Raw genomic sequence first — 10,392 nt, forward strand, 5'->3', positions numbered from 1 at the left:
TGCGCCAGCTCTGGGATACAGGGTGCAGGAGCAGGGGGGCAGGAAAGGTGTTAGTAACAGTTTATTGTACAGGGTGGGCTTTGTACATGGACAGGGGGTGTGAAGTCTTTGTACAGAGGGAACTGCAACACCCAAAGCGTCTCCTCCAGCCCCTTCCTCCCCAGGGATAACCCAACAACTAAAGTGCATCGCGGGCAGAGAGCCGGGGGGGCTCCAGCATCCCCTCCTTTGGGGTGCTGGGGAGCGCAGAGAGGACCCCAGCAGCACCCCCAGGGCACCCCAAATCTCTCCTGCACCACGAGTTGCTAAAGTGCTAAAGCCCCATCCTCTGCCCCATGCGCTGCTGCCCTGGGGGTGCTGGGGATGGGGGGGCCAGGGATGGGCTCTGCCTTCAGCCCCACTGGGAGGGAGCTCTGAGAGCAGCCCCCGGCTCCCACCATGGGCACACAGAGCCCTGGAGTGAGGGAGCAGCAGCAGGAATGGCCCCCATCCACCCGCTCCCGATGGAGCCTGCAAAGGGAACTCCTCTGCTCAGAGCATGGAGCCACAGGAGGAGCCCGTGTGCCACCCTGATGGTCACAAAGGGTGAAACCCCATAGGGCGAACCAGACCTGCCCTGAGGTGCTCACAGAACCCCAGCACAGGGTTGGGACACGCAGGGAATGAGCTTCCTGCCCCAAACTCTTCAACCAACGCCTGTTGGCAGGGCACTGGGCACCACACAATGGCAGGGGAGCAGAGGGACAGGTAAGGGCACTTGTGGGAGGTTGAGCAGCTCAGGGAGAGGTAGAGCATGGAGCAGGGCCTGGCTTTGGCTCAGTGGGCACTGAGCTGGGCAGGGTGGGTGCTGCTTAGCTGGGAGGGGAGGGAGCGCTGGGGCTGTGAATGGGGCTGGAGAGAGGCAGGAGCTGCGCCTGGTGGGGGGGTTCCTACCAGGTTTCCTATTGCCATGGGGCGTGCACAGGGGCTCACACGGTGGGAAAAGCCTGCAACGGGGGCTTGTGGTGCTGCTAAGACTCGTGGTGATGGGATCAGGCACATGACAGCACACACCCCTGGCAGCGTGTGTGATGCTTGGGTCTTCCCTTGCTCACCCACGCTGCTGCCAGGGATGGAGCCCCCAGCGAGGGGCAGCCGGGCCCCTGTGGCCACCCCAGTGTGCGCCTGGCCCTGGCCCTGGCCCTCCTCTCCTGCCACCAGGCTGCAGAGATGAGGAAGCAGAACAGGGAATGCTCACACCGGAGAGAACCTCAAGGCAGGGCACTGGGAAAGGGCTGGCTCTGCTCAGAGGCTGCCCATAGGAAAGGGCTGGAGTGTGGGGCACCGGCAGCCTGCAGCAGGAGTGATGCAGAGCTCAGGGCTGCCTGGCTCCTCAGGAGTGTAACACCCCCCCCAGCCTAGTGAGGTGGATCTGCCCTTGCTCCCTCCTATTTACCCCACAGGGATGGCTTTGGGATAGCCCCCACGCAGCTCTCTGCTCAACAGTCACCTGGGTGCAGCCTGCAGAGCCAGACTCCTCCATACTCAGCGTCCTCATGAGGTGCAGGCAGTGCCTGTGTGCTCAGCCCTGCCCGGGGAGCAGAGAACAAGGTGAGCATCCATGTAGGGTCCAATCCTTATGGACTGGCTCCCCTCGCTCTCCGTTGCAAAGGCCAAAAGCATCCCTGGATGCAGCGATGATAAAACCCCATCACCGGACAGGTCACTTCCAGCCACGTCCTCGTGCCAAGCAGCACCCTGTGCATGGGGCCAGGGCCAACCCTTCCTGGGGCGTCAGGGGAAGATCTGCAGCTCGAACTTGGGTGCCCACTCCAGGGCGCTCTTCACCACGGCCAGGGCAGCGGCTCCCAGCGCCACCGTCAGCCCCATCACCGCCAGCTTCACCAAGCGGTTGGTCCTGGGCTTTGCCAGGATGGATTCTGTCCTCTCCTCGGCGCGCAGGCGCTCCCGGAAGCGCTGCCGCAGCACCGTGTCGGGTCTCTGCTGCACCGAGGCCAGCTCAAAGTCCTTAAAGGTGGAAGCCGCCGTTCTGCAAGAGAAGAAATGGGGTCAAGGAGCGGTCCCAGCTCATCCTCAGGACCTGCCTCCTGCCAGCGGGATCACAGACCCATGGAATGGGGTGGGTGGAAGGGACCTGAAAGCTCCTCCAGCTCCAACCCCTTCCCCTGGAGCAGCTTGCTCCAAGCCCCTGTGTCCAACCTGGCCTTGAGCACTGCCAGGGATGGGGCAGCCACAGCTTCTCTGGACACCCTGTGCCAGCGCCTCAGCACCCTCACAGGGAACAGCTTCTGCCTTATCTCCAATCTAAACTTCCCCTGTTCCATTGTGAACCCATCACCCCTTATCCCATCACTACAGTCCCTAATGAAGAGTCCATCCCCAGCATCCCTATAGGCCCCCTTCAGACACTGGAAGCTGCTCTGAGGTCTCCACACAGCTTCTCTTCCCCAGGCTCAACAGCCCCAATGTTCTCAGCCTGTCTCCATACAGGAGGTGCTCCAGGCCCTGAGCATCCTCGTGGCCTCCTCTGGGCTTGTTCCAACAGCTCCATGTCCTTTTTATGTTGAGGACACCAGCACTGCACCCAGTGCTCATGAGGAAGCCAGACCCAGCAAGGGGATGGAGCGAAGCCAGGGGCAGCACTCACCGCTCCGCCTGCTGCTGGGCTGCCTCCCGGGCCAGTTCGGAGGGGGGGAACTGGACAAAGAGGTCCCCGGCTCTGCTGATGAGGGTCTCGTAGGGAAGGTCCTGCGGGATCTGGGACAGGAGGTGGTGCACAGAGGCCATGTCGCACTCGCAGTCCAGCACTTCCTGCTCGCGGTACAGCACGATCTGCAGGGAGCAGCCAGAGCTCTGAGGGCAGCGGGAAGTGGGGACGAGGCCCTGCCACCCACTGGCACTCCCTGCAGAGCCACAGAACACTGCACTTCCGGCTGGAAGAGCTGGTTTGGGTTGGAAAGGACCTGGAGATCATCCAGTTCCAACCCCTGCCATGGGCAGGGACACCTCACTCTAAACCATCTCACCCAAGGCTCTGTCCAACCTGGCCTTGAACACTGCCAGGGATGGAGCATTCACAGCCTCCCTGGGCACCCATTCCAGTGCCTCACCACCCTCACAGGAAACAATTCCCTCCTTATATCCACTCTAAACTTCCCCTGTTTCAGTTTTAACCCATTACCCCTTGTCCTGTCACTGCAGTCCCTAATGAAGAGTCCATCCCCAGCATCCCTATAGCCCCCTTCAGACACTGGAAGCTGCTCTGAGGTCTCCACGCAGCTTCTCTGCTCCAGGCTGAACAGCCCCAACTTTCTCATCCTGTCTCCATACAGGAGCTGCTCCAGCCCCTGAGCATCCTCGTGGCCTCCTCTGGACTTGTTCCAACAGCTCCATGTCCTTTTTATGTTGAGGACACCAGAACTGCACACAGTGCTCCAGGTGAGGTCTCAAAGAGCAGAGTAGAGGGGCAGGATCAGCTCCTTGGACCTGCTGGTCACGCTCCTTTTGACAGCCCCTTTCTGGGCTCAAAGAGAGGTTTATCTGGATCCCCATAAGGAGAAAGGGCAGGGCATCCCAGGGCTGTCCCCAGCCAGCCAGATGCCCCAGCAAGTGCCCAGCAGCAGGGCCAGCACATGAAAGCAAAGCAAACCCCCAGCTCCTGCTGCCCCCACAGCACTGAACCACCCCAAGCTCTCCTGCATCCCCCCTGCCATTGCCAAGGACATCACCGGCCTCAGGGCTCTGCAGAGCAGGAGACAGGAGCAGCACTGTGTTTGCCAGCCCCAAACCATCACCACCTCACCACAGTCCACTTCCTCCCCTGCCATTCCAGGCAGCACCTACCACAGCAGCGAAGTAAATGGGCATCAGGGGGTGACAGGCCAGGAAGAAGTCGTATAATCGCACCACGTGCCTGAAGTCGGAGAGGACGTGCCCGAACCAAGTGATCAACCAGCTGAGAGCAAAGATGGTGCCCACCTCCGCGCTGCACGGAGACAAAAGAGCTGTGAGCCCGGCTGAGGGGCTCCTGGTGAGCCCTGCACTGCAGCCCCACTGCAGGCTCCTTTCCACCCTAAAGGCCACCTGCGAGTTGTAATCTTGCTTGGTACCCAGGAGCATCTTGGCTGTGAAACCTAACAGAGGCACTTGCCCAGGACAGGACCTTGGGCTGAACCTCCCTGCTTGTTTCAATCTGCCCAGTCTACACCTGTGGGGCCCCAATTCCCCAAATCCTGGGAATTATCCCTAAAATAGCAACAAACCACAGCAAGGGGACTCCTGAAGTGGTGGTGGCAGCTCTGTACGATCCCAGCCACAAACCCCCATTCACCAACCCCCAGCTTTCCCCATAAGGATTGCAGAGCATCGGGGTGAAGATGGCACCACCTAAAAGCCCTCAAGAGAGGCAGCACAGGAGTGGGTGTGCTCAGAATCAGGGGACGCGTGGCTTTGGGCTGTCACTGTTGGCTGTGGGGCTGCAGTTGACACACTTGTGTTGAGGGAACGTCTGCGTACCTCTGCATGAAGTCATGCACCTTGGGGTTCACCTGGTCTATGATGGGCATCAGGTAATTTAAAATGTGCTTGGTATTATCCATCGTTGGGTCCATAAAATCCCTGAGGGAAGATGGAAAAGAAGCTTCATGAAGCAACCATGTCCAGGGAGGCAGCCAGAAGGTAAAGAAATGCACTCGCAATAGGCAGCTTTGCTGGCAGGGTGGCCCCAGCCCCAGGGGATTCTGTCCATCTGGGACAGCCTCCATCCTACCTGATCCATAAACCCTTCCCAGCACCCAAACCCCAACTGCCTGCCTGGGAAAGGAGGGAGAACCCCTCCAAAGCAGAACCCAGCTGAAGGCTTGGGCTGCTTTCAGTGCATAAACAGGACATGGGGCTCAGGCTGCTGCTGGTGCAGACCACACTGCCCAGGGCTATGTAAGGCTGAGGTGAGGCAGAGCCAGGCCCTGGCAGCAGAGACCAGAGCTGTGCACAGTGCAGGGGATTTGGCTTTGCAGCTTCAAGTGATGCCACCAATTACCTGGCAGGCTCCAATGAGCCCTTCCCCAGAGCCAAGCAACGTGTGGCTCCCCACAGCACCCCTCTGGGTATGGCCTTAACCCAAGGCTCTGCCTTCCAGGCCGCTGTGTCCCCACAGCCCAGGACACCCATGCAGCTCCTCTCCTCCAGCTGAGCCCCTCCATGTACCTGAGATGATGCGTTGAGAGCTTCTCCACCAGTGCTGTGGCCAGCCGGTCCCCCACCACCAGGAGGAAGGTGACCACGATGTCGTGGTAGCCCTGGTAGTAGTGCAGCTGCGGGTTGCGCTTCAGGACGTGCAGGATGATATCGATGAGCTCCTCCTGCAACCCTTCCCGTTGGTCATCCGGCATTCCTGGGGGAACAGCACCACACACTCAGAGTCACTGCTGCACATGGATCTGCTGCCCTGAGCCTGGCAGGACACGGGCCTGGGGGAGCAGCACTGGAGGAATGGTTTGGGTTGGAAGAGACCTTAGGATCATCCAGTTCCAACCCCCTGCCGTGGGTAAGGACACCTTCCACTAGAGCAGGCTGCTGTGTCCAAGCAGGTCACTGCTGTGCACAGAGCTGGGCAGGATGAGGATGCTTCAATCATATTTCATTTCCCAGAGGTTCTACAAAGATTAAACAGGACCCAGCTTCACAGGAACTGTGCCAACGGCCTCAGAGCAGCACCCAGCACAGCTCCACATCAGCCCCTGCTAACACCACGGGTTGAGGGACAGGATGTGACAGGGAAAACATTGTTCCTGTGCCCGCAGCTGCAGCTGGTTTCCGGCAATCCCTGTCCACACCCGAAGGCCAAGCAGCAGGTCCCAATGGAGATCCTGCAGTGACAAAGTTCCTCTTCTCCCCTGCTTCACTGCTGCATCTAAAAATAGGCAGGAGGCTGCCACTCAGTGCGAGCAGCCCCGTCAGGAACGGGGCATCCGCTCTCCAAAGGGACTCGGGGTGAATCAAGGGCTCACTCACACAAAGGCAGCAGAAGGGGGAAGCAGGTTCTGGCCAGAAATAACGACTGCTCTGCAGAGCTGGGGATGAAGTGCTTTATAAATAGCACCACAAGCATCAGCCACGCAGCAGAATGGAACAACTGCAACGCCTTTTGCTTCTAAAGGTTCAGAGCCCTCCTAAATGTGGTGCATGAACCCCATGTGGAGGCTGTTGAACACCGGAAATGGTTCCAAGCACTGACAAAGCTGCTTTCCCCCTCCCTGGGCCAGAGCAGGCTCTAAAATGAACCGCAGCAAACAGGCTGCTCCTCAAGCACTCCATCAATGCAAACCTCACCCCGTGCCCGGCAGGCGAGGGGCCCACAACTGGTCCATGTGCAGTGGGGGGCATAGGGGGGGTCACATTAGAGCCAGCTGAAGGGAGCTGAGAGCTCAGAGTGGCTTTGCTGCTGCAAAGCAGACTTCCAGTGTCTGAAGGGGGCTATAGGGATGCTGGGGATGGACTCTTCATTAGGGACTGTAGTGATAGGACAAGGGGTAATGGGTTAAAACTGAAACAGGGGGAGTTTAGATTGGATATAAGGAGGGAATTCTTCCCTGTGAGGGTGGTGAGGCACTGGAATGGGTGCCCAGGGAGGTTGTGAATGCTCCATCCCTGGCAGTGTTCAAGGCCGGGTTGGACAGAGCCTTGGGTGAGATGGTTTAGTGTGAGGTGTCCCTGCCCATGGCAGGGGTTGGAACTGGATGATCTTCAGGTCCTTTCCAACCCGAACCATTCTATGATTCTAGGAAGAAGCTGCTGTAAGCTCTGGCTTTGTAGAGTCAGGCTCTTGGAGTGTCACCTCCTGCAACACCCCCCGAGTGAGGTCTGAGCTGGGGGAGCCCCATAGCACAGAGCTCACCCCCAGAGAGGCCAGAGGAGAATCCCCCCTCACCTGGTGGGAACCGGCGCAGGGATCGCCGCACGTCCAGCAGCACTTGCTGGTAATCCTTATTGTCCTCCCGCAGCTCCTTTCCTGTGAGGAGAAGAGGAACAGGGTTAACACGGTACCAGGAAGAGAGGTGGGAGAGGGAGAGGCCCTGCTGAAGGCAGGAGGATGAGGCTGCACACACAGATACAACATCCCATGGCATGTCCCCCTTTCCATGTGTCGCACTCCAGCCCTGGCCCCTCACTTCTGCTGCTGTGTTCAGACATTACCACACTTCAGTGCGGGGAAATGAGACTGTTGGCTGTGGAATCAGAGAACCCCAGACTGGTTTAGGTTGGGAGGGACCTTAAAGCTTCAACCCCTGCCATGGGCAGGGATCCCTTCCACTGGAGCAGCTTGCTCCAAGCCCCTGTGTCCAACCTGGCCTTGAGCACTGCCAGGGATGGGGCAGCCACAGCTTCTCTGGGCACCCTGTGCCAGCGCCTCAGCACCCTCACAGGGAAGAGCTTCAGCCTAAGAGCTCAGCTCAGTCTCCCCTCCTTCAGTTCAAAGCCAACTCCCCCTTGCCCTGTCCCTACAGACCCTTGTCCAAAGCAGTCCCTCTCCAGAGGGAGGTGGGGTCTTCAAACACAGCCCTCCTGTGAGCACCCCGGGGCTCTGAGCTGGGTGTTGTACCTGGGAGGGGGGGCAGGTCGTCCGTGTTCACACTGAGCAGCTTCGGCCACACTTTGCAGCGGATCTCATCGGTCAGGAGCCCCCCCTCGCTGATCGCCATCCGCCGCAGCGTGGCCACGTCGATGGGGTCACTGTTGAGGGCCTGGTAGATCTCCGCCACTTTCCTTTTCTTCTTGGCATCAAAGTCTGCAGGAAGGGCACAGAGAGGGATGCTGGGGCAGGGAATGACAGCACAGGGGGCAAAACCCACTCATGGCGATGCCACACACACGCACAGGGGAGGTGACCCAGGGCAGTGAGCACAGGCCCCGTCAGGGCCAACCCACCAGCTCAATGCCCCCATCTCCTCAGGCTCTGCACTGGGGGCTCCTCACAGCTCACAGAACATCCCCACTGGTCCCACTGCAGGAGGCAGCTCCTGCCCCTCTCAGCACAGTGCCCAAGGGATCCCTCTGCCCTGTGTTCCCAATGGATCACGGCTCCATGTGGGACGGTCACAGCCGTGCAAAGCCACCTGCAACCGTTTGCTCCCTGCCGCAGCCCCAGCTCCGGTGTCAAGTGTTTGCTAAGGGCAGGACTTTGTGTTCCTACTGACTCCAGGCTGCAGCTCCCCCAGGCAGAGTCTGAGCACTTCCACCGACCCCAAGGGGCACAGGAAAGGGCTGAATTAAACCAGAGGTAAGGAATCACGAGAACAGGAACACAAACCTGGCAGGTACCAGTACAGGCACAAGCGGGCCAGTGCGAAACCATCACCACCACCGTTTGTGCAGCACCCGGGGCAGATAGGGAAGGGACCAACACACGTAGGGAAGGGAATAACGCAGGCACACAGTGCTCTGCTTCCAAACGGGTTCAACGCACTTACAGGACTCGAGCGCGCTTCCTGGGGACACCACTTCCCACCGCATCCCGGTACCTGTCCCCGCTGCCCCACCAGCACCAGCGGGAGGAGAGGCCGCCGGGAGCCACCCGGTACCCCACACCGGGGAGGAGTTTCCGCTTGCAGCCACGGGGAGGGAGCGCAGGATGCGGCCACCAGCGCCGCCTTCACTTCAAGGCTTTCCCAGCAGATCCCGCTGCGGGGGGGACCCCATCGGGATTCGTTCCTTAAGGACGTGTCCGAGCCGGGTTTGCAGCGGGAGGGACTCCAAGGATCCCGATGGAGAAGCAGCTGCTCGCTGCCTGCCCACGTGGCACCTCCGTTGGCCCGGCGCTGCTCCGGCCTCTTCTCCCCGCTCCCGGCTGCAATTCCCGCCTTCAGGAATGTGTCGCCCCTTCCCTAAGCACCCTTTTGGGGGGCAACCCGAGCCAGCTCCGCCGGGCTCCGAGTGCCGGTAACGTGAAAGCGCCGAACCCTCCCGCAGCGACCACGGTTTCCTCTTCCCTCCTTCCCCACCCCTTGTGCAAGCAAAGTTATGCGCAGGGAACCGCGGCCGCCCCCTGCTCCCCGCTCCCTGCTCCCAGCCCGCTAAGGAGGAGCAGAGCTGCGGGAGTTCCCCCCGGTCACGCACGAAGCACTCGGGGAGCAGCGCGAAGGAAGGAGCAGGAACTGGGGGCTCCCGGTCTGAGCTTTACCGGGGAGCAGCCCGGGATTTACAGGGGTCAGACCCGCGCAGGGCGATGGCTGCGTTGGACACAAGGGTACTGCGGGCCCTGCTCTGGGCACCCACAACCGGGACCCACAGCACCGTAACTGAGCCCGGGGCTGCCCCGGCCCGGCCGCGCCTGGGGCTCATTCTGCAGCCAAACCCCGGCGGGAGCGGCTCCCACCGCCAGCCCCGAGCACAGCGCCCGGGGAGCAGCCGCGGCCCCGCGGGCACGGAGCGAGGCTTGGAGGGGCCGGGCCGGCAGAGCCCTCCCCGGTTACTGCCGCGGCGGGCGGACCCGGGCAGTGAAGCCGGAGAGCTCAAGGCCCCGGCTGCTCTGCGGCCCGGAGAGGGCACCGCTCCTGCGGCCAGAGCCGGTCCCGCACCCGCAGGGGGTGGGCCCGGTCCCGGCCCCTTCACTTGAGCCCCCCCCTCCCCGGTAACGGTAAGCCCCGCGCCCGGCCCCCGCCGCGGCGGCTCCGAGTTCCGCCCCGCCGTCAGGGGGCGCTCTAATCCCCGCCCACCTCAGAGGATCCTGCGTCCCCCCAGGCCCGTCCCGGCCCAGGCCCTTACCGTGGCCGCCGACTCCGTTGCGCGGCGGGCTCCGCCGGGCCATGTTTCCGGGCGCTGCGGCGCATGCCGGGCCGGGCTGGGGCTCCGCGCTCCCGGCGCCGTCCGGTCCGGTCCCGTCCCGCCTCCTTCTCCTCTTCCCCCCCCGTCCCCTCCGCCGGCGGCGCGCGGGCGGGACGTCACAACACCCCATAGCGCAAGCGCGGAGCCGCGAGGCAAATCACGATGGCGGAAGGGGCGCGGGGCTTCTGCGCATGCGCGGCAGGGGACGCGCAGCTCGTGTTGGATTCAGTTTTAGTTCAAATACACCAAAACAGCGCTAAAAAGCCCCAAAGTGCGCGGCTGTGCCCCGCAGAGCGGGGCTGCTCTGGTACAGCACGGCCAGGTGAGTGAACACAGACCAGCCTTCCCCTCCTTCTGGGCTGTAAATGAGGGTAGTACAATGGGCTTCTATGGGATGATGTCCTGGAGTTGCTCTTGTGCTCACGCAAGACCTCACCTCCCCACAAGCATTTCAGTCTCCTGCCCCATTTCTCTCCAGTCCATTTAACCCAAGGCACTGGCTCCATCCTAACACCAACCTGGAAGGCCGCAGCCATCCCCTCTGCAAGAGGGACAAACAAGGGACAGGCC

General features: G+C 61.3%; 2 protein-coding genes across 5 annotated transcripts in view; one reads left to right on the plus strand and one right to left on the minus strand.

Moving 5' to 3' along the window:
* The window catches only part of RTEL1 (regulator of telomere elongation helicase 1), a 363,295-nt gene that overhangs the window by 14,361 nt on the left and 338,542 nt on the right, over window positions 1-10,392 (plus strand). The window lies entirely within an intron of this gene.
* On the minus strand, window positions 1,748-9,879 carry TBC1D20 (TBC1 domain family member 20). Of its 2 annotated transcripts, none has more exons than XM_061361431.1 (8): window positions 9,763-9,879; window positions 7,601-7,786; window positions 6,929-7,009; window positions 5,206-5,392; window positions 4,516-4,617; window positions 3,844-3,985; window positions 2,648-2,832; window positions 1,748-2,029 (listed from the first exon to the last, which is right to left on the minus strand). In XM_061361431.1, exons 1-8 carry the CDS (start codon window positions 9,803-9,805, stop codon window positions 1,774-1,776), a joined length of 1,182 nt encoding a protein of 393 aa, XP_061217415.1. In that variant the 5' UTR covers window positions 9,806-9,879; the 3' UTR covers window positions 1,748-1,773. The 2 variants fall into 2 exon arrangements, with proteins under 2 accessions (XP_061217415.1, XP_061217417.1); XM_061361433.1 differs by lacking the exon at window positions 9,763-9,879 and adding an exon at window positions 8,469-8,534.

This window comes from Neopsephotus bourkii, unplaced genomic scaffold (assembly GCF_033783945.1).
Source record: "Neopsephotus bourkii isolate Nb327-2 ecotype Australia unplaced genomic scaffold, CSIRO-AGI_Nbou_v1 NB_1060, whole genome shotgun sequence".
In the NCBI taxonomy this organism is placed as follows: domain Eukaryota; kingdom Metazoa; phylum Chordata; class Aves; order Psittaciformes; family Psittacidae; genus Neopsephotus; species Neopsephotus bourkii.

Excerpts from the sequence above, each read along its gene's own strand:
- TBC1D20 (XM_061361431.1), bottom strand. The coding sequence starts at position 9,805 with ATGGCCCGGCGGAGCCCGCCGCGCAACGGAGTCGGCGGCCACG. Across the intron at positions 7,787-9,762 it reads CAACGGAGTCGGCGGCCACG|ACTTTGATGCCAAGAAGAAA; the intron begins GTAAGGGCCTGG and ends CCCTTCCTGCAG. Across the intron at positions 5,393-6,928 it reads CCTGCGCCGGTTCCCACCAG|GAATGCCGGATGACCAACGG; the intron begins GTGAGGGGGGAT and ends CTGTTCCCCCAG.